We start from the raw sequence: 24,447 nt of genomic DNA on the forward strand, positions 1-24,447 counted from the left end.
TTGCTCACTGAATCACCCCACAAGAATACAGAAAGCTGTGGAACAAGAGGCTGGCTAGTCCTGAGAGGACCCTTTAAAAAATGGTTTTCCCCTTCCCTTCCTAGTGCCAGTCACTGGGAGAGAAACAGAACTGTTCTACTTTCTATTATTTGTCTGGTTTAGCTTTTAATGCCCCAGAACTAACACCCACTTAAAGTGGGAACTGGCATAAAAGTAAGCAATTTTGCTCTATTCCCACAATGGATCCATGTGTTGTAAAAATACCCCGACTCTCAACTCTTCAATCCTCTCCCACTCCATCTACCCTCTCAGGGCATGAAAGAAAAAAACTTTTTGTTCTCTAAATTGTAAATTCATGCACTCTTACCCTTTCTGCCCTCCCTCAAAATAAATAAACAAACGAATGAATGAATGAATAGATGAAAAGATAGACAAATTAAGAAATCAAGTAGAAATAGCAACATATCTTTTTATATTTAAAATTTTTTTCTCATAAAGTCAAAATAAGAATTTAGGAGATATTTTCTTTGTTTTTTGTTCTGGACCTATGATTTCATTGTTATAGGGAACCCAGGATGAGGAAGGAATCTCCCTCTACTAATGTAGGCCAGCACCAGCCTGACAATTTACAATTTTGAGAATCACCTAGGGCACTGAAAAGTTGTTATTTAATCAAAGTCTGCCATAGTTTCTGCCTTAACCTATCCTCTATAAACTACCCCATAATGGTTTTTTCGAGTAAACAATCTATAAATATTTGATGTATCTTTACTATATGGAAAATATAAACAGGCAAAAGGGAAGGCATCATAATGACTTCTATAAAGAGAGAGGGAAAAAATGATATTGCAGGCAAACCATAAAGCCAGGTATAAATATAGGATATTTGAAGAATATGGCATAGACCTGTTTGGCAAGAATAGAGAATGCACTTTCTGAGCCCTTCATACAATAGTAAGCACTGGGAGGAAAGGAATAGGGAAAAAAATAGACTATACTACCTCCCCCACAAGGAACTTATATTAGCTTTGGGGAACAGATTTTCTATTTCCTTTCTTCTCACCTCCTACTATAGCAATTCACACACTAATTTTCATTTTTGAGTAATGGCGGCACTGGAAGGAGGAGGAATATAGGGTGAGGCCGTCATTGGTTAAAATAGTAATCAATCAATCTATAGAATTTTTGAAAGGAAGAGTAATTATTGTGTGCAAAGTACTATATGATAATATGTGGGGTAATACAAAGGAACATAAATGCAGTTTTTGCTCTACAGAAACTTTATTTTCCTCTTTATTTTCTATTATCTAGTTGATGATATGAGACAAACATCTAGGAAGATAAATAGCAATTTATGAAATATAGTTCAATAAAATAATACAAAAGTAAATGATAATACCAAATAATAAACAACAAATTCTATCAGAATTACAAGTATTAAAATATTGGGGTAAAGAACATTGGTTTTGGATTTTGAGGAACAAAGATCAAATTTTACTCCTCTCACTTATCAACTATGACTTGGTGCACATCACTTTACTTCTCTGGACCTAAGTTTTCTCCTCTGTAAAATGAGGAGGTTGTAGTTCAGGGGTTTTTAAGCTCCTTATGTGTCATGGATCCCTTTGACAGTCTGTTGAAAACTTTGAACTCCTTCTCAAAATAATGTTTTAAATGAATAAAATAAAATAGGAAATCAATTATATTGAAATTCAGTTATCAAAATGTTTTTGAAGTCCACTACATGTTTATAGATAGCAGGTTAAGATCCTCTGGATTATATGATCTCTGCAGTCTCTTCCAGCCCAAAGACTAAATTCCTATGAGCTCCATAGGCCAGTGATCTCAGGCAGAATACCATAGTCATTTCCCAGGGTGCCAGTGGTGGCTGTTAGGTTATTTTAGCCTCAGGATTAGGGGTCCTGGTAGAAATGATTTCCATTGAACAGAAAACTATTTAAACTTGGTCATCATCCCCATCTCGATCTTAATAGCTAGAGAGAATTAAAGTACTCAGCAATCTCTTCAAGGATTTCTGCTCTGCATTCAGTATCTCTTTCTCTTCCTTTGGCTTTCACTTCTGTACCCCATCCTCAATACACATTCAAACATACATACACAATACAGACTTAGTATTGACTGCTTTCATTTAACATACAATTGTAATATCTTTGTCTCTACCCCTTTCTTCCTTCTTTATCAGAACTTGACACAAGAATATCAACACATGAATACAAAATTGACAATGAATATCAAATATGACCCATGCACATCATCACACGAATATAAAATTTCCCAATAGAGATGGGATAGGAAAGCAAATTAAACATAAAGACTTCTACTTAATAATTATATGGTAGACCTCGTGTCATCCATACCAGAGTTGACTGCTTTAACAAAGGAAACTGTCTTTTTGGCAGACAGCTTCCAAATTTCCTTCCTTCTCTCTCTGTCATTGTATCAACCCCATCAATATGACTTATGTAAATAAATGCTGTGGAGTGTCTGCAAGATTTCATATTCTGTACCCTGTTTAATAAGAAATGCCCTACCTCCATAGTCTATTAACTAAGGAGGCAATCAATGCATAGTTAGAGTATAGTAAGAGAAATTCAAAATGCAATAAAATCAGAGCACTGCTAAATTTTTTTTTAATGAATAGCAAATTAGGGTCACTGTACTATAGTAATCACATTTTAAATTAGTTCTCTTGAGAATGACTTTAATAACCTCCATGTGTAGGTTAAGGAGAGGGAAGAAAAGGAAATTTAATTACCAAGGAAAAGCTCCATCTAAGAATTTGGGTGACATTAACCACATAATGTTTTTTTAGAGTGTATTTTTTTAAATACACTTTGATAGTTTCTTTGCAAGACCAAACTAGCATAGTAACATGAAAGATTTTATCCTAAAGTTATCTGCATTTATTCAGGAATTCATTTTGAAGAAATAATCTGTACCATGACAAATTCCTAAGATAAGGAAGCGGGCCTTTTGTTTCAAACTTTGATTTATAGCAAAAATAATAATATATAAATAATAAAGAAGTATTTTAAACGACTTTAAGTTTGGGGATGCCAAGGATAAAAGAAGGATGCCAGGAGAATGATGGTACATTGTACAGATTGCATAAATCTACACTTTTGTCAGATATGGCATGTACAGTCAATATACAATTGTTCCATAATCTCCCTAAAGAGATTCATTTTTTCTAGTTATAAATCTCAGTCAAAAAGCAGGAGGGTATGAAGTAACTTCTGAGAAATAATGTGCTGTAGCTATCCTAAATATCAATAAGTACTTTTTTACTTATGAAGGACCATTTCCACTTCTGCCCTCTTCATTTTCTCCTAAAGTAGATTTTCTCTTGCTTTTCTTGCACAAATGTCCCTTTTTTGTCCCTTTTGGTAAGTAACATGTCCATATAAGACTAGGGCAGTATCTTATAATACAAGGCTCACAACCTAGATGTCATCCTTGATTTTTTGATTCTTCACTGTCTCTCCTCTCCCCATATCCAATCTACCTTTTGATTTCACCTTTTTAACATCTCTCTAAAATGCCCCCTTTCCTCATCTAACACTTAACACCACTCTAGTGCAGGCCTTCACTGCCTGAACTATTGCTATGGCCTGCTCTGTGCCTTAAATCTCTTCCAACATCAACCCATCCTCCATTCAGTCACTAAAGTGATTTTCCTAAAGCTCTGACCATGTCACCTCCCTACTCAGTAAACTCCAGTGGCTCCCAATTGCCTCCAGGATAAAAATACAAAATCTTCTGTTTGACATTCAAAAACCTTTATAAATAACTCCCCCTCCTACCTTTCCAGCTTTCTTATACCTTATTCCCCACATATTCCTCAATTTAATGACACTGGTCCCCTTGCTCTTCTACCAGCATGACACTTATATCTCCTGGCTCTGGGCATTTCCACCGGCTGTTCCCATGCCTGAAATGTTTTCCATCTTCATTTTTACCTGCTGGCTTCCCTGATTTCCTTTAAGTTCCAACTAAAATTTCATCTTCTACAAGAAGATTTTTCCAACCATAATTCTTAATTCTACTATCTTTCTACTGTTAATTATTTCCTATTTATCCCGAATATACCTTTCATCATAGATAAATTTTTTGCTTGTTGTCTCCTCTATTAGTTGTGAACTCCTTGGGGATAAGGACTTTCTGCTGCTTTTTTGCATTCCCAGCACTTAGCATAGTGCTTGGTACATAGTAGGTACTTAATGTTTACTGCCTGACTGAAAGCCAGATTGTACAGGTTGTAAGTGCCAGGCTATGGAATTTATATTTTATCCCAGTAGTAGGAGAGAGCCACTGAAGGTTTGTGAACAGAGAGCATGAAGACCAGAAGATCAACTAGCAAGTTACTGCAATAGTGAAGGAAAGAAATAATGTGAAACTGATCAGGATGGTGAAATATGGATGAAGAGGAAGATATATGTGAGAACTGTAGAGATCAAATCAAAAGGATTTAGTCACACATTGGCTGTGGAAGGTGAGAGAGGAAAAAAGACTCAAAGATGAATCTAAATTTTTGAACATAGATAATTGGGGAAATGGAAATACAATCAATAGAAACAGGAAAACTGGGAAGAGGGGCAAGTTTAAGATAGAGGAAAGTGATTATTTCAATTCTGGACACTTTAAGGTTGAGATGCTTATTTGATATTCACATGAATATATACATGTAGCTGTGGTGATTCAGAAATCCAAAATGTCACTTTTTACACTTGCTGGGTTTTCTGGGGTAATGTACCAATGCACCATACTCTAGGATGCTATATTCCTTCCTAATTCAGGCTATAGGCATAGATAAAGACAGGGATTTGGACAAGCGTGAATAAGCTTAATATTACTCTTTAAGATTTTGGGGTTTGGTTAGGTTTGTTTTTTTAAGATGAGGGATGAGACTATATTTAATTATCTAGGGCTCATCAACTGTATCTGAAGGCACTTATAGAGGTCCTATGGAAGTGTTTTCAGCTATGGTTATAACCCTAGAATAAGTGCATAACCCTAGGTTGTAATGAAGGATAATCCCCATTTACAGGTGGAAAGGTGTTTAATTAAAAATTAATTTTGTTAAGATAATAAATGATGAAGATAGTTAATGTAGGAGGTGTTATAGAAATATAAGTGCATTAGTGCATCATTGGGTAAAACTGTGAATCAGAACAATTATCTTGGAAAGAAATGTGGAATTATGTAAATAAGGCCCTAAAATGTTCCAATTGATTGATAAAAAGAAACATTTATAGCATAAATTGTTAGATAAAAAAATTGGAAATAAAGTAGTTGTTCATCAAATTGGGGATGGCTAAACAATTTGTGGTACATATATATAATGGAATAAAAAAATTATGAATGCAATAAACACAGAGAAGCATGAAAAGAGCTACTTGAACTAATGAAGAATGAAGTAAGCAGAGCCAAGAAAACCACAGCAATATAAAAGGAAGGGAAAATACACAAAAATAATACTGTAAAATTAGCACACACAGTGGGAAAGAAGAGATATGAGAAGACAACCCTAATACACAAATTTTTTACAACGCAAATATTTTCTTTCTTTTTTCTAACTTTTTATTTTTATTTCTAAAACATATTAATGCATAATTTGACAATATTGACCCTTGTATAGCCTTGTGTTTCAGATTTTCTCCTCCTTTCCCTTCCCCCCTCCCCAAGATGGCAAGCAATTCAATATATGTTAAATCCAATATGTATAAAAATATTTATACAATTCTCTTGCTGCACAAGAGAAATCAGATCAAAAAAAGAAAGTAAATGAGTAAAAAAACAAAATGCAACTGAACAACAATAAAAAAGAGTGAGAATGTTATGTTGTGATCCACACTCAGTCCCCACAGTCTCTCTCTGGGTGTAGATGGCTCTCTTCATCTTAAGATCATTGGAAAGGGCCTCAATCATCTCATTGTTTGGAAAGAGCTACATCCATTAGAATAGATCATCATATAATATTGATATTGCTGTGTACAATGACCTCCTGGTTCTACTAATTTCACTTAGCATCAATTCAGTTAAGTTTCTCCAGACCTCTCTGAAATCATCCTCCTGATCATTTCTTATAGAACAGTAGTATTCCATTACATTAATATATCATAACTTATTTAGCCATTCGCCATCTGATGGGCATCCACTCAGTTTCCAGTTTCTTGCCACTATGAAAAGGGCTGCCACAATATTTTCTGCAAATATTTTCAGGTTTTGATACATTGATTAAGATATGTAGATTTTTTTGTCCTTTTTCTTTTTAATATTTAAAAATAAAAAAAATTTGAATATATATATATATATATAATGCTTCTTTGGAAAGGAGAGGGATATGTAAATATTCTGCCCTATTTTTAATATTAAAAAATACTATTTAATATATATATGATGTCTCTCCAGAGAGGCACCGTAAAAGAAAAAAGTGCATATTAATAAGGGATAATATTATAATCAGGCAGTCAAGGTACTAAAAAGAGAAAGTGAACTCCCTGAGGTAAAAGGAACTGTTTTACTTTGTTTTGTATCTCCAGTGCCAGGATTATTAGAATAAGCATTTATTAAATGCCTTTTATCCATCATGTACCATGCTAAATGCTGAGAATTCAAAGAAAGATCTGATCTCTAATGGGGAAGATAAAACAGCTACATGCAAATAAGATATAATAAGATACATTGGAGAAGTCTCTAGCTTTAAGGGCAAGAGGGAGAAGCAGAAATCACAAAAGCCTTTCTACAGAAGGTAGGATTTTAAGTGGATATGGAAGAAAACCAGGCAAGCCAAGGAGTAGAAGTAGGGGCTAGCCAGTGAAAATTCTGGGAAAAGAAAAAGTGCTGTATGTTTATTGACTGACTGACTGACAGTCTTGTAAGCAGGAAGGCACTGAAGGAATGGCAAAAGAAGCCAAATGAGATCCCTCTGTGGCTGAGCAGCTACAAAGCTTAGAGCAGCTTGGGGGAGTCTGGTTACCTGCCAGATGGTTTTCCTTGTGTGTCTGTATCCGTGTGCCACAAAAGAATGATTCTGGAGATAGTTATTATGTCTGTAATGGTCCCATGACACAACCAACTTTGAGATGAGGGGATCGGAGTGTCGCCTATTAGGTAATCAAATTTTGCTGTTGTTGACCTCGAAGAATAGATTCATTCCCAATCAAACTTTCTGATTTTATCTATTATCAAGTGACTTTTGACATCATTCAGTATATACAGTAAAAGGGGGACAATCTGCATGCAGAAATACCCTGGAGAGGTCATCTAGGACCTCCAGGCTCTCATCAATGTATTGCTTCATAGTGAAGAAGGCTACTCTGGTTTTGTCTCTGTGCCCGCTTTAAATACAACGAGCTCTGCAATGCCAGTAAGGTGGATTGTGAAGGAGAAAAGGGAAAATGGAGACAGAAAAAGAGAAGTCCCTAAATCAGGACTTTTTAACCTAAGGTCCCTGAACTTTAAAAAAAAAAAAAAAAGTGTTTTGATAACTGTATCTTAATATAATTTCCTTCTTTTGTAATTCTCTATATTGTATGTGTTCATGCATATTGTATACTCTATATTGTATGTATATGTGTAAAAATATTTTTCTAAGAAAGGGTCCACAGGCTTCACTAGACTGCTATGATCCCCTTCAAAAAAAAAAGTCAAGAACCTTTGTTCTAAATAAGTTCTGTGGTGATTGAATTCACATCCACTTACTCTGGATTCTGTTCTACTCTATCATTGTATATTTCAACACTGAACTGGATTAGAACAATGATATTTGAAACTAAATTCTCAAAATTCACAAAATCCTCTACATTTCTCATTAGCATCCTCACAAATACTATCAATTAGAATATATAGCTTTCTCTTACTATTTAATTTTGTTAATTTTTTTCCCAATGAAAATGTCAGATGTGCATGAAAATTGGATGGGCAAGGGTACAAAATCATTTATAAATTGATATTTAAACGTTTGCATCACCCGCAAAAAAATGTAGTATTTTGCTCACATACCTTGATAAATATGCTTTTATTTCACACTGTCTTTTAGTCATATGTCTGTGGACCTATATCCCTTCAGGGAGGGAGAAAAAAATATGTTGACTATTCCTGTATGATGAAGTCTGCATTTGGAGATTTGATTAAGCTGAACTACATGTAAGATTGCTTGTAAATAAATAATTAGATAATAATTAAACAATAAGTGATTGTAAAGCACTTAGAAAGTAAAAGTGTTTATAAATACTAACAAGTAATAATAACAATAATTTCATCATGACTACACAGCTGCTGATGTTGATAAGTACAATTTATTCCAGCTAAGGGCAATTTTAATTTATGCAAAAATGTTGCTGTCATAACTGTTTTGCTCAAGCAAAATAGAGTGAAATGTTGTACTTAAGCTTTTTTATTATGTTATTTAAGCTAGTTTTAATTTATTTAGGTAAAAACATTTCTTCTTTAGTACCATCTCTAACCCAGAGGTCTAGGAATATATTTGTATTCATTTTTGTATTATTAATAAATTTGATTTATTAAAACAGTAGAACTCTGAGATAAAACTAGGTGGACAAATGCAAGTTGGGGACTAACTCAAAAGAAAAAAAATGGGGTTTTAATGATCGTACCTCATTCTCTTCTCCTTTACTTTCTGATAAAAAGGTGACCCTATTCAATGACAAGGTTAACCCTTCTATGTATATTTTTTATACCATCTTCTCTTGTTTTCTCAAGAAGATTGCTCCCATGATCATCTTCCCCCTTACTCTAATTTCCTAATTTTCATCATCTATTGGTGCCTCCCCTGCATTTAAAAAAACCTGACTAATTTAATTTTTTAATTGGCAAAATTCCTTTATTTCTCTTTCCTATCTCACCCCTACATTGAAAAAGAAAAAGAAAATCTTTATATCAAAATACACTCAATTGAAACAAATTTCCATATCATCCATATCTGTAAAATGTCTCCATCTGCACCCTGAATTCATCATTTCTCTCCAAGTAATTAGCAACCTCAAGAACAATACTTAGCCATTGTTTTAATCAGAATTCTTAAGTTTTTCAAAGTTATTTGTCTTTTATGACATTTTTATTATTATTGTTTAAATTATTCTCCTGGTTCAGCTTACTTCATTCTATATCTGTTTATACAAATATTTCCAGGCTTCTCTGAAAATATTTCCTTCATTTCTTATAACAAAATAGTATTTCAGCATATTCATATACTTTAATGCAGCCATTCTACAACTGATGGACACTGGCTTGATATCTACTTCTTGGCTGCTAGGAAAAGAGCTATTATGATTTCTTTTTGTATTTATGAATCCTATTCCTCTTTCTTTGATCTCTGTGGGCTACAAACCTAGCAGTGTTAGTTAGCATTGGATCAAAGAGTATGCACAATCTAATAATCTTTAGGACATAGGACATAGACAATGTTTTCCAGAATGGCTAGACCACTTCACAGTGTGTTACTGTATCAACATTTGTATTAATGTTACCTATTTTCTCATTGTTCCTCCAGCATTTGTCATTTTCCTTTTTGTCAACTTTACCTATCTGATAAATGTGAGGTAAAATCTTAAGAGAGGCTTTAATTTGCATTTCTCTAATAACAAAAATATCATAAAGACAATTAGTTCCCAAATTTTAATTTGGTACACTTTAAAAGTATGGCTATTAGTATTTAAATTTCTATTCATATAATTTTATCATTTATTGATTGAACAATGACTCTTATTCTTATAAATTTGAATCAGTTCCTCCTATATCCTTGAAATGAACTTTTATCAGAGAAATTTGCTGTAAAGATTTTTTTTGCTCATTTACTTGCTTTGCCTCTATTTTTAGCTGCATTGGTCTGATTTATTGGGGAAAAACTTTTAAATTTTATGTAACAAAAATTGTTCATTTTATTTTTTATCACCTCCTTCATCGATGATGAATTATTTCCCTATTCATAGATTTAATTTCTTCCATGTTTTTCTCCTTTTTTTGAATGTCCACATTTTTTTCTTTTTTTCCCCTGAGGCAATTGGGGTTAAGTGACTTGCCCAGCATCACACAGCTAGAAAGTGTTAAGTGTCTGAGGCTAGTTTTGAACTCAGGTCTTCCTGACTTCAGGGCTGGAGTTTTATCCACTGTGCCACCTAGCTGCTCACTTGCATTTATTTCTAATGGGAAAAAGGTGATAAGGACTTGAACTAGGGTGATACCTATATGAATGAAAAGAAGGGGACAAATATGATAGATGTTAAAATTTTAAAAAATGACAAGGTTTGGAAACACTGTTCTAGATGCTGAGGTTTTGAAGTCAGAGGACCTGGGTTTGAACCCCAGAACAACTATTTACCACTTATGTGAGCTTAGGCAAAACATTTCATCTCACTGAATCTCAGTTTCTTAACCTATAAAATAAAAGGGTTAGATTAGGTGACCACTCAGATCCCGATGATTCTTCTCCTCTCCTCTTATACATAAGAGGAGAGGAGAAGAATCTAAGCATATATTTATCATCTATCTATCTATCTATATCTATATCTATGAAACACCTTTCTTCTTCTGAATTCTAGATCAGTAGGTCAACTGCCTGTAGGACCTCTCCATCAAGATGGTCCATCAGCACCTCAAATACAAGTCCAAAACTGGATGTATTATCTATTTGTCTTTAAGCCTACTTTTTTCTTCTTTCTTCATCATTTCTGTTGGTGGCTCCACCATTCACTCAGTCTCCTAAGTTTGAAAACTTAGTGCTCTTTTTGTTTCTTTCTCCCCCATCCCTCATCTCTCATGTTCAATTAGTTTCTAAATCCTGTTGATCTTGTATCTGCAATAACTCTTGAGTCCATTCCCCTTCTCTTCCTCACAATTTGAACTGCCACCCTGGAAAACCTCTGTCCTGGAGCAGTGGAAAGATTCCTCTCTTCACTGATGATGCCTTTTCCCATGGCCACTTTAGGAAGTTTCTTAACCATACTCCATCTCACTCTCATCTCCATTCTTTCTGGATTATATATCCTTCTCCTCATCTGCTGCATTATCCTTATTTGGGTATTTTCCTCTTCCCTCCCCACTCTTTTCAGTATTTCCTAAATTTGTTATCTTCTTCCATTAGGACATAAAGTCCTTGAGGTCAGGGACTGTTAAATGCTTTTGCTTTTATTTTTATTTCCAAAACTTAGCATAATGCTTGGCACATAGTACCTAATAAATGTCCTTTCTCACTCACACTCTCATTATTATCTCATTATCTCCATTATTATCCACCTCTCTCAGTATAAAGTATCCATCTCTCTATATATATGTATATGTATATATCTATCTATCTATCTCCACCTCTATCCACTTCTCATTCATCTCTCTCTTCCTTATATATGTATATATTAAGATATATCCATTATTATCCATCTCTCAGCATATATATATATATAGTGATCTCTCCATATATATATGTATGTATATCTATCTCCACTTCTATGCATCTCTTATTCATCTCTCTTCCATATATATATATATATATATATAATATATATTTTATACTATATATCCATTATTATCCATCTCTCTCTCTCTCTATATATATATATAAAATATCCATCTCTCTCTATATATGTATATATGTATGTGTACATCTTATTTCTCATTCTTCACCTCTATCCACCTTTTATTCATTTCTCCCATATATATGTATATATTAAGATATATGTCCATTATTATCCATCTTGCTCAGTCTCTCCATATTTATGTATATATGTGTGTTTATCTCTCTCCACCTCTTATTTCTCTCTCTCTTTCTGTCTCTCCCTCTCTCTCTGTCTTTGTCTCTCTCTCTCTCTCTGTCTCTCCCTCTCTCTTTCTCTCTCTCTCTCTGTCTCTGTCTCTCTGGTTCTGGCTCTCTGTCTTTGTCTCTCTGTCTCTCTCTCTCCCTCTCTCTTTCTCTCTTTCTGTCTCTCTCTCCCTCCCCCCACTCTCTCCCTTTGTCTCTGTCTCTCTGTCTCTCTGTCTTACTCTCTTCCTCTGTCTCTGTCTCTATCTTTCTCTGTCTATCTGTCTTACTCTCTCCCTCTGTCTCTGTCTCTGTCTCTGTCTCTGTCTCTCTCTCTCTCTCTCTCTCTCTCAGAAATGTAAACCCCTCTGAATGACATTCACCTCCTCCACATCCTGGAGCCCCCATCACCTTTTGATTTTATCTCACAAAGCACCCCTCCACATACTCTGTACTGCACATCAAACTACTTTTTCTCCATGCCCTGGGCTATCTTCTCCACAAATTTTTCCCTGGCTCCCCTCCTCAGTGAGAACTTCTATCTTGGACCTTACAAAGCATTTTTGGCACTTCTCCAATGTGTTTTTCATGTGAAGCTGTATTTGTCTGCAGGTAGCTCCCCAGCCCTTAGCCAAGTGCTGTCCGCATAGGAAGTGATTCCTAAAAGTGGGCTTGAATAATGAGTTCGGGTTCGGGGCTCTCCCGGGGCAGCAATTTCGGAACAAATGACGCTGCCTCGGTGCCCCCAAGGTCACAGTCGCGTTTCTCCTCTCCTGAGGGGACTCCTAGTATTGCTTCTCAAGTTGCCCTGTGCGCCTCAGCCAACAAGCTCCTTCTTATCTGTGTAGCGCAGCTCTCCTCCTCTCAGCCAGAGGACAGCCCCTTGCCTCCAAATTAAAAGGAGATACACAAGCCCCAAGTTCTGCTGCTGGGTGCATCAGCCGCCCTGCCACAGAGCCCCTACCTCCAATGGAGTGGTACTAGGCTGACAGTAGCCAACCAGAGAGCCTCATGCAAATGAGACTACTGTATCCCATCCCAGCTGCTTCAGTGCCGGCTCGTTGTTATAGTGATAAAGTGAGGCCTTGCCGCCCTGCGTCTCCTGGAAAGAAGGGGAAGGGAAAAAAAAGCCAAACCACAAAACAGCCAAACCCTTCAGTCCCTCCAGGGAAGGAGGAAAGAAGCGGGGGGGGTGGGGGAAGTATGTGACAAAGAAAACATTTTCCGCCTGGAAGGAGAACAACAGAAGGGGAGAGCGCCGGGAGCATTCGCTGGCCATGCCAGTGCTCACCACTGATGCTGAGTCAGAAACAGGTATCCCAAAATCCCTTTCTAATGAGCTTCCCTCAGGAACCATGGAGGAAATAGAGCACACATGTCCTCAGCCTCGACTGGTAAGTACAGACAAAGGATGCAGATGCATGGGTGCTCAGACACATGTCTATATAGGTGGGTGTCAAAATGGGGCTTTGCCTGCTGTCTCTCTCCGCAGAAATGTAGAGTCACAAAGGAATTCTTGGCGGCGTCTTAGCTGGTCGGGAAAGCATCGCTGGGAGGATTTTCATAAATGAGAATCCGACTAGAGCCTAATGCTGTCTGATTCTTCCAGTCAGGGAGGTTTTCTAGCTTATAAGGAACAATTGCATTGGCTGGGTGAGAAACAGGCTGCTTGGAATATGTTTCTGTGTTGGGAAGGAAGGGATGCTGTTACCCTTAGGTGGGGGATTCGCTTCTGAAGAGAAAAGGATGATTCTGAAATGGCATTTCTTTGGTTTATGCTGGGGAAATCCCTCCTTCAATAGTCTAAATTGGAGCACAGGTATCCCTCCTCCCTGGTGGTGGGCTTCGTGCTAATTTGGGGGAAAGAAAAACGACAGGCCGGCAAAACTTCTACCTTCAGAAAAAGAAAACAGGCTCTCAAAGCTGCGTTGGAAAGGGTATGACCGTCACACCTGGGTCTGAAATGAGTTGTAAGATTTAGAGTACACCGGTAGGGTTTCGCTTCAAGTAGGTGGGACTGGAGGAGGCTCCATTTGGAGAAGAGCTGTATTCATTTAACAATGAGCGCCTGGAAATAGTGTGTTCTAAGGTATCAGCCCTTCAGGATGGAGGGACCGGTTTTCATTCAGGGAGTCCTGAATTTGGTCAATTACTCTTCTGCTGTTCAGGATCCCTATCTTGGCTTTGTAGGTTCGTTCTGCACGGTCCCCAAAGTGAGGCCTTTCAAACTGGGAAATGCCAAAGGGATGGCTCACGTTCTGTTTTCGGAAGTCCTGTAAAACTTTGGGTGGTCTTGTTTTTCTTCTCTTTCTATTAAACAATGGAAGAGACAGGATACCATCACCTCTCTGTCTTGGAAGTGAAATACAAACATAGGATCATATTCTTTAGAATTGGAATCAGGCTGTAGACCCTCTTTTTAATCCAATAGCCTCATTTTACAGATGAGAAAACTGAGATCTGGAAGGTATTAAATGTTTGGGCTATGTATTCAAGCAGAAATGGAAGAATTTTCTGAGGCAATATGTACTGTAACACTTCCAAAATTAAATGTTCTTAGACTAAAAGTCTGGCCCCAAAGAGAATATAGACTTCCTAATAAAGATTCAAGAATAGGTTTAAGATCACTTTGAATAAAGCAGAAACAATGGGAAAATGTTGGAGATTTGTGTTCATTAGTCTTTCCTCTTTTGGAGGCGTCTTCTTCTCCATCAGAATGCCATGTATTTTCTGAGGGCCTCTTACTCTTGAGTTGTCAACAAGGGAATCACTGTCACTTCTCCAAAACAATATGATGTGCACTGAAGGACATGGACAGTCATGCTCCAAAGTCCCCATGCCAGCACAGATCCCATAAAGGAAGGCAGATAGCAACACTTCTCCAGCAATTTAGAACTAAGTGTTCTAAATTATTAGATTTAAAGATAAGGTCTAAACTAGGTGTTTGGAACTAGACTGATGTTAGAAGTCATTTATGCAATTAACCAAATTTTTTGAAAAAAATTTACACGAATGTTTAAATAATCCTTCATAATTATAGGATAGTAGTGAAGAGACAATCATGGCAATACTTCAAGAATATGTCTATAGTGTCCTTTCATTTATTTTTAAAAGAATTGCCTAGGAAAAGTTGAGAAGGAGGAGGACTTTCCAAGTCAGAGACAGACTATTCATGCTGTTCATTATTTTGGTGTTTTGCTTGTATTTCGTTGCCTTCTTTAAATCATTTTACTACTCTTTAGTGTTTCTACCTGAAGGGTAAGTGAGGGAAAGGAAAGACAGACATTATTCCTTGTTCACAGCTCTAATTTAAGACAAAGTGGGAAAAAGAGGTTGAATCATTGGTTAAACTGGTTGTTTTCAGTGGCCTCTGTTTGGATTTCAATTTTCTAATATTATCATGGGTAATTAAAATTTGGAATTAATTAAATAGGGACTATAGTCAACTGGAAAATCACTTTCAACTTTAGTATATTAGAAATATTTCCAGATTTTACAACCTAGAGAAATTATTTTCTCTTTCTCTGGACCTTAGTTTTGACATATATAAAATGAGAAAGCTAAAATAGACACTCTTTGAAATCCTATTCCTTATAAGAGAATTTTATTTGTTGGTGTAGAGCTATAGTCTAAATGAGCATGTTGTTTAGGTTTTTTTTTTTTATTGCATCCAATTCTTTATGATCCCATTTGGGTTTTCTTGGCAGAGATACTGAAATGGTTTGCCATTTACTTCTCCAACTCATTTTACAGATCCAGAAACTGAGGCAAACAGTATTTAGTGACTTGCCCAAGGTCTCAAAGTCTTCCTGACTTCAAGTCCACTTTGCCACTTTAAATGAATATACCCATTCTTTATATTTACACTTCAGGGACTAGAGAATATAGAGTTAGAAATTAACTCCTTTATTTTATATGTTATAGTGTTAAAGGGATGATGTGGTGATGAGGGTTTGCTTGACTTATTGTCCAGGTTTCCATCTGTATTCTGCAAAGTAGTATCAAAAAATCTATAATTCTCTTTTGAACCCCCAGCCAAAGATAGGGTTTCTGATTTAAAAAAAAAAAACCCACTTCAGTTATATGCATCTCTATCTCTTTTCTGGAGATACATCTCTTCACTTGCCTCTTCCCAAGTATGTTTTCCTAAGTAAATCCTGAGTAGCAAATGCCAGACAGGTTAATGTTAATTTTAAAAAACAAACTAAAATTAAAAAAAAAAATACATAATGGTTGCCCACCATCCTCCTTCCAGAGGAAAAGGCTTCAGATTCCCATGAAAGTACTCAAGAAGGAAAAAAAAAGAAACAGGATATTGCCATGGAGGTCTATAGTCTGAAAGGAAGTGGAGAAGGGAAGAATTATTCAGGAACATACCCTCTGTCTACTTTTCTTCATCCTGTTGTAATTCTTTCTTTCTGAATCATTCAATGGAATAATTTATATCTCATAAAAAGATCACCTGATGTGACCATGTCTTTTACATTTTTGTTAAATCTCATTTTTGTTTCTGTTGTTAGGTAATAGGCTTTTAAGGACCACTTCTTTACAGTTTACCCTAAATTAAACATCTAATAAAACATTTGGGGTATGTTTGGACATAATTGTCTATAATCCCAAATTCTGGAAAGCTCTCTAGTGACTCAAGGTTTAAATTACATGCAATACATATTACATATACATCATAGTAGAATCCATAAATGTAAATAGGCCCAACAGCTAATGCAAAAACATTAATAGCTATGCATAATAACAGTCCATAGCCTGCTTTAGCAAGGGGGAGGAAGGGATGAAAAGGAAAAAAGAAAAAAAGTAAAAATGATACACAGCAGAGAACAAAAGAACAATTTACAAGGAAGTAAAGAAAAGATGGATACTCATGAAAATAATTTCTTTTAATAATATATATACTTTCTTGAATTGGTATTTGTTGTTTTGTATTTTGAATCCTCCCTAATGTTCTAATCGTCTAATGATGATGTTCTCTTGTTTTGTTTCATTTTGTTTTGTATTCCTTTTCTGTTTTTCTTTTTTCTTATTCTGTTTTGTTAAATAAAATAAATTTGAAAATGCAAAAAATAAAATTAAAATTAAAAAATACATAACAGTTCATGAATAAACAACTCTAAATATTCAAATAGACAAAGAGAAAAAATATACAAATGTATCTATGTTACACAAATATTTAGTAAGTACCACACATATCAAAGAATATATACAATTACATGTGAGGAATAGTTTACTTAGGTAAACAATAGTTTCGCCATCTAGCTATTTATGTAACTATTTCTTCAGTATCCCCTATGAAATTGTAAATTAGTCTGGTCAAAGGTTGACTAGATCTGGGTATCTTGTGATTTGCTGACCTGTCTGCTCCTGTATCCAAACTAGTTAATGGTATGGGCTGATCATCATCCTTATCAGCAACATAGTCCTCCATCCCTAAACTTGAACTTGGCCTGCCTGTCTCACAGTGTTATTGTGTCTAGTAGGCTATGTGTACCAAAATTATTTCTATAGCTAAAATTCTAGGCAAGAAAGGGTTCAATCCTCGCTCCCTATTTGGACTGGAGGTTGGTCTTCAATATTTGAAATATCTATTTGGAGCAGAAAGTCTTTGGAAAAAACTGTTGGTTAGTTGCTTGTCTCCTATTCAACCAGTAGTCTAACTAACTCCCTATAGGCAATAGGTAGTTGCAATGAATTGTCTTTATGTTACTTCTTTCAGGTTCTGTAAATTAGAATTTTTGAAAATGTTTGCAAAATTTTAGTCTCTTTTATCTCAACTAGGCGTGAAGTTTTCTATGAACTTGTTGCAAAATTTGAAAAATGTTGCAAAATTTTAGTCTCTTTTATCTCAACTAGGCATGAAGTTTTCTATGAACTTGTTGCAAAATTTGAAAAATGTTGCAAAATTTTAGTCTCTTTTATCTCAACTAGGCATGAAGTTTTCTATGAACTTGTGTGTTTCATGAATTTCAAGATTTCTTTTAAAAAGTCTCCTTATTCAAAATCTTGACCATATAGTTCAGTTTTCTATATTTTATTGCTTCTTTCCTTCAGTATTCTTCTGAGTTGAAGTTATAGTAAGGTACGTAAGGTTTTTTTTTAGCTTCTCTCCTAGCTGAGAGATTTATTATTTAGGAGCATTTTAAGTCTCACCATCTTCAGAGAAGCCAAAAACCAAGTAAAAAGCTAGGGAAGCTTCTCACCAAAACATCAGCATGTATGGCGACCAAAGTCTCTGGCATCATTTCTGGCAGAAATGGGTGTGTGTGTGTGTGTGTGTGTGTGTGTATGTGTGTGTGTGTATTATCCTTTGAGGGTAATAAAGTATAGCTCTAGACTTCTCAATGCCAGCCAAAGTTAACATCTTATTAAGTAGTGTGCTTTCAAAGTTTCTTCCCTTATCTAAATGGATCCTGGCAGGAAACTGGGACACTGAGATGTATTTCCCCCACAGTCCTTTATTAACTGTGGAAGCTTCCTAGTTTCTATTTGGGTATGCCTGTATACCCATTGTTAAATAGTAAGGCTCAACCAGAATGTGTTTTATCAATCAAATATTTATTAAGACCCTACTAAGTACCAGATTTTGTGCTAGGTACTTGGGATGCAATTACAAAAAATGATAATTATCCCTACTCACAAAGAGCTTACATTCTAGTGGGAAATATAAAAATATACACAAACATATGCTCATACACACACACACACACACATAGTCAATAAAGACGAATATATATAAAAGATTTAAGTACAAAGTAATTTGATAGGGAAAGCACTAGCATTTGGGAGGGAAATTTGGAAAAGCTCCCTATGGAAGATGTGGTTTTAGCTGTGACTTAAAGGAAAAGAAAGTCTCTTTAAAGTGAGGGAGGGAAGGAGTACATCTTAGGAGATGCTATCTGGGAGAGCTAGCCCCAAAATGCAGAGATCAGAGATGGAATTGGAAAGAGATTGGAAAGAGATAAAGGGAAGCGAATAAGCATTTGTTAAGCACACACTATGTGCCAGGGACTTTACACATCTTATTGTATTTGATTCTCATAACAACCTGAAAGGAAGGTGCCATTATTACCTTATTTTACAATTGAGGAAATGGAGACAAATAGAGATTAAATGACTTGTCCATGATCACACAGCTATTAAGGATCTGCATTTAGATTTAAATTCATATCTTTCTACTCCAGCCCAGAGCTCTATGTCTTGTACTATCAGCTAACTCAACTTGGATTTATGTGGTAATGAAGAGGGAGAATTCCAGAAGAATGCCTTTTATGAATGTTGGATGTTTTGCTACCTCTTTCTGTTGATAGAAAGTCAATGTCAACAAGTGGCAAGGGTTCCTTGTACTTATATTCTCTAAGCAGATGGCATATTTTAGTAGTATTGTACTTTATACACAAGAAGCTGGAATCTTACACTTCTGTGTGATGTTTTCAGCCATTTGAGATTGGAAAAAAAAATAGTGTGGTTTCTTCTCTTGGTCTATGTACCCAAAGTTATCAAGTAAAACTTCAAGGCATCGAATGCTCTATGCTCTATGAGTACCAGCTGCTTCTTGGTAACTATGTGAGGAATTTACTGACAATTTAGGACAGTACACTGTTGCACAACTCCAACACACTCAAGGAGCACTCCCTTACATGCAGATGAGAAAAGTGAGACCCTAAACTCAGTGAGAAAAATTCAAAGGAATAGGGGCCATTGTTAAATTTGTATTTCCACCATAGGTAAAGTGACCCTCTGCCATGTTTAGCAGGTCTCCCATAAACACTTGGGTACAAATCCCACTTCTTATGCTTACCTGTTTGACTTAGGCTAAGTCATTTAACTACAGAGTCATTTAATTCAGTTTTCTCAACTGTGAAATTAAAGGGTTGGACTCAATGGTTTCCGAAGGCCTATCTCGCTTTAGACCTAGGCCCTTTCCAGCTACCACTCACAGCTTTAAGAACGTGACAGAGGAATCTGAGGAGATAGTGAGCTACATACAAAGTCTTTCTTGATGGTCCGGAATATCAACAACAACAACGAAAAGATTCTCTGATTATCACTCTTGGTAAAAGTTTGTGTAAAAGTGTGTGTGTGTGTGTGTGAGACGCAACCACTGTACATAGTTTATTTTTAGTAATGAACCACCCTATCTCATCCAATAAAATTGTTCAAAAATAACATGGGAGAGAGCCGCTACTACTGAACCACTGGCTCAATTATTCTGTTAGTAATGAAGATGACAGCTAGAATATATCAATAGAATATGATTTAAAAACATTTAGAATTTTGTCTTATCCTTAAATACTAATAAACGGATAGCAATCTGAACAGCACTAGAAAAACAGGAGTAAGGATAATAAAAATAATGCTTAGGGAAAATGTTTGGTTATATTTTATTGGTTACATCAACAGATGCAAAAAAAAAAAAAAAACTTTTGACAAAATAAAATTCTGTTAAAAAGAAGTAATAGAAAATAGAAGAACAAGTGGACCTTTTCTTAAGATGACAAATTGTATATGTTTATATACTATATTATACTATACTATACCATACTATAAAACCCCAAACTACCATTATTTGTAATGTGAATATACTAGATATGTTTTTCCAATTTTGGAGTGAAACAAAGATATGCATTATTACTATTTTTATGTGACATGATTCTAAAAAAAAATGGCTATCACAATAAGACATGGGAAAGAAATTGGGGAAATAACAATAGGTAAAGAAGAAACAAAATTATCACATTTTGCAGATATTATGGTATACTTAGAGATTAAAAAGGCCACTAAAATTACTGAAAAATCCATATTTTCAGCAAACTTGCAGGTTAAAAAAAATAAATTTGAGAGAGTTTCTAGGAAGATGGGGCAGTAGATCAGAATAAGAGGGTTTCTAGGAAGATGGGGCAGTAGATCAGAATATCCTAACCTCTTCAAATTTACCCCAGAAAGAAGACATAATGGTGCTTTAGGGTGAATGTAGAGTGGTTAAAAACAAGTGATAGTTGGAGAGAGCAGTAGTCCTCCAGGGACAATCGAAGAAGTAAACCAGATCAGAGGTTTGGTCCCTATAAAGAATGATTATACCTGCAGAGGAGTTCTTCTGAGATAGTAAGCAGTGAGTCCTGTGGCTACCTGGCTTGGGAGATAGTCTCTGCCCTGGACACAGGAATTTTCACCTCCAGGACAAAGTAGGGCATTGGATTCTGAGTCAGGGAAGATCGTGGAAACCTCTGCTGATAAGGGACACTGGGCCCAGATGTGCTGCTGAAAAGTATCCTCTGGCAAGAAAGAACAAGCGCTTGCCCAGTGAAGTAGGGATACTGCTGGCTGCAGGCACTTACAGGAGGGCTGAATTCTTGGTTTGGGTTCTGGGCCAGGAGGAGAAAGGAAAGACCACCCGAGGCCAGAAGCAGCATTTCCCATACCCCAGGACTTGAGGTGATTATACAAACAATCTGCTACAAAATGATCATGCAAAAGAGAAAGAACTCAAATATAGGAAGGTTCTATGTAAGAATACATATACATGTACATATACATATACTTTACATGCATATACTTAAAAATATGGGGGGCATGTATACAAAATAAATATAAATAAACATAAAGTAGTTAAATACAAATAGGTAGGAGAATCAGAAGACTTCATGGAGAAGCTAATTCTGGAATTTCATCTTATCGAATTAAACTCTGAGGAAGAATAAACTTCTCTGAGGAGAATAAACTATGGGAATAGGGAAGACCAGGGTTCATCTTCAAAGGAGGATACTGAAGCAAAAAAAAAGCCTCTCCTATTTCAAAAAGTAACATCAAATGGTCCCCTGCCAAAAAAAAAAAAAATCATAGAAGAACTCAAAAAAGACTTTAAAATCAAAATGAGACTGAAGAAATTGTTTTAAAATTAACTATCCAAGAAAAACAAGAAGATTATTTTAAAAACTCAACCAAATAGAAAAGAGATCCAGAGTCCTAAGGAAGAAAATGAGTCCTTGAAAACTAGAATTGGGCAGGGGCAGGTCAGCAAAGTTATGAGACCAAGAAATAATAAAAATATAAAAAATGAAAAAATAGAAGGCAATGTGAGACATCTTATTAGAAAAATAACTGATTTAGAGAACAGAAAACATAAGAATATTTAGGCTCCCTGAAAGCTACAATTAAAAAAAAAAAGAATCTTGATTACAATAGTACAAGAAATTCCAATTCTGGTATACTACTTTCATTGGGAATAGATTGATAGGGAACAATAGTGTGTGTGTGTGTGTGTGTGTGTGTGTATAAAAGGGCATAAAAATCTTCTAAATTTATTTAAAAATAAGAAGAGGAGGGAATAGGATAGGGAAAGGCATAGAATGGTATGTAGATTAATGGGAAAGGGATAAAGAAAGAGGGGAAATGGTGGGAGGAAAAGATAGAGGGAGAAGATAAGGGAGGGATTTTTAGAATGGGGGCTAGGTTAAATAATAGCAAAGAAAGGTATAGGGTAAAAGTAGAGGAGTCAGCAGGGATAGAAAAGAAGAGATAAACACAAACATAATAATGAGTAGGATTTATTAGAAAATAAAGCAGGGATAGTAAAGTTAAAGTTAAAATAGATTCCATCAAAAGACAATGACAGGGAAACTATGCTATATGTCATCCATATGAATCAATATTATTTTAGACTATTTAAAACAAGTAGATAGTATAAGATTGGAATATTGCTGTAGTATAGAGGGTAATGAGTTGGTGGATTTAGAAAAATATGGAAAGACTTGGACCAAGAAGAATGATATTATCCACCTTCAGAAAAACAAGAGGACAAACAAGTATAGTAGAACTTTATATAGATGTATATGTATATATATGTGTGTATTATCATATTTGTGTATGTAGAAATATATCTGTGGTTGATTGTAGCCTGCTTAGTGGAGTTAGGGAAAGGGAAGAAAAAATATAAAGTTAAAACTACACATCAGAGAACAAAACTTACAAGGAAGTAAAGTAAAAATGAATAGTTCTAAATATGTGTAATATGTATTATATGTTTCCTTGAAATGGAAATTTATTTCATATTTTGAATCCTCTCTTATAAAAGTTCTGCTGTACACATGAAAAATGTTTTCTTTTTCTTTATATTTAACTTTCAAATACATTAAAATTTTAAAAAATGAATTCATATAAGTCATTGACATTCCTATATGACAACAATAAAATCTAGGAGAAAACAGAAAATAAAGTACTTTGGAATGTATCTACCAACATATACTTAAGAACTATATAAATAATAACTTCGAACAGCTGTTTACAGAAATAAAGATAGAATTAATTAAATTTTCAGTTTTTCTCATAGGTAATATGATTATCACATGATCCAAAATGATAAAAATGACAACATTACCTAAATTCATTTACTTATATAATGCCATATCAATTAAACTACCAAAGGATTAATTTATAGAATGACAATTCAAATGGGGGGGGGGGGGGGGAAGAAGGTCAGCATTATAAAAAGAAGTAATGAAAAGTAAGAGTGAAGTGGCCTAACAGTTTCAGATCTCAAGCTTTAAAGCAGTAAATATTTAAAACAATTTAATCCTGGTTAAAAAATAAAGAAACCAATCAGATTAAGTGTATAATGAAAAGAAGCAAATGTATCTAATACTCTCATATTTGATAAACATGATGTGCCAGTTATTAGGATTTGACAGACTCTTCTAGCAGCTATTTGACAAAAACCGCCAGGAAAGTTGGGCAGTAGTATGGAAGAAATTGGATAAGATCAGTACTTCACACCTTATACAAATATAAGCTCAAAATGGGCACATGACCTAGATATAAAATGTCATGTCACAAATAGATTAGAGAAACTTGGAGGAAAAATTACCTTTTAGAACTATATATAGAAGAAAGTTCCTAAACAAACAAGGAAAGGGGAGAGGGGTAAGAAGAGGTAAAATAAAATGAAAGGAATAATTTTGATTTTATAAAACTAAACAGTTTTTTTGTACCAAATAAAGCTAAGATTAAGAGGAAAACAATTAGCTGAGGAAAAAAAATCTTTATAGCAAGTTTCTTCGCTAAAGGTTTAATTTCCAAAATATCTAAAAAACTAATTCAGATTTATAAGGAGAAAGAGCCATTCCCCTATTGATAAATAATCTAAGGATCTGAATATTCAGTTTTAAAGGGAAGAATCTCAAATAATTTATAACCAAATGGAAAAATACTCTAAATCAGCACTCTGTGTGTGTGTGTATGTGTGTGTGTGTGTGTGTGTGTGTGTGTGAAAATTAAAGCAATTTTGAGATTCCACCTGTTTTCCAGTTTTTTTTCTCCCTCCATTCCCACTTTCTCCCTCTCCTAGACAGTAAGTAATCCAATATAGATTAAATACATGCAATTCTTCTGACATTTCTACATTTATTATGCTGAGCGAGAAAGAAAAAACAAACAAACAAACAACAACAATAAAGGTGAAAATACTATGCTATGATCCACATTTAGTCTCCATAGTACTCTCTCTGGATACAGATGGTTCTTTCTATCATAAGTCTTGAAATTGTCTTGTATCATCTCATTGTTGAAAATCCATCAAAGTTGATCATCATATAATCTCGTTGTTGCTGGGCACAATTTCTTTGTTCAACTTACTTCACTTAGCATCAGTTCATGTAACCCTCTCC

At 35.1% G+C, this 24,447-nt stretch overlaps 1 protein-coding gene across 7 annotated transcripts in view; it reads left to right on the forward strand.

Annotated features, from left to right (window-relative positions):
- Positions 1–24,447, forward strand: part of PCYT1B (phosphate cytidylyltransferase 1, choline, beta) — a 106,981-nt gene that overhangs the window by 4,346 nt on the left and 78,188 nt on the right. Inside the window, exon 1 of one of the 7 annotated variants that reach the window (XM_031959466.1) lies at positions 12,806–13,170. The exons of 2 other annotated variants lie outside the window; for them this stretch is intronic. In XM_031959466.1, the coding sequence (XP_031815326.1) occupies positions 13,054–13,170 (117 nt within the window). In that variant the 5' untranslated portion in view covers positions 12,806–13,053. Of the gene's footprint in view, positions 1–12,805; positions 13,171–24,447 lie in introns of those variants that run through there. 4 more of the 7 variants (XM_031959468.1, XM_003763489.4, XM_012544447.3 and 1 more) reach the window with 4 other exon arrangements.

Source organism: Sarcophilus harrisii, chromosome 3 (genome assembly GCF_902635505.1).
Source record: "Sarcophilus harrisii chromosome 3, mSarHar1.11, whole genome shotgun sequence".
NCBI lineage: Eukaryota > Metazoa > Chordata > Mammalia > Dasyuromorphia > Dasyuridae > Sarcophilus > Sarcophilus harrisii.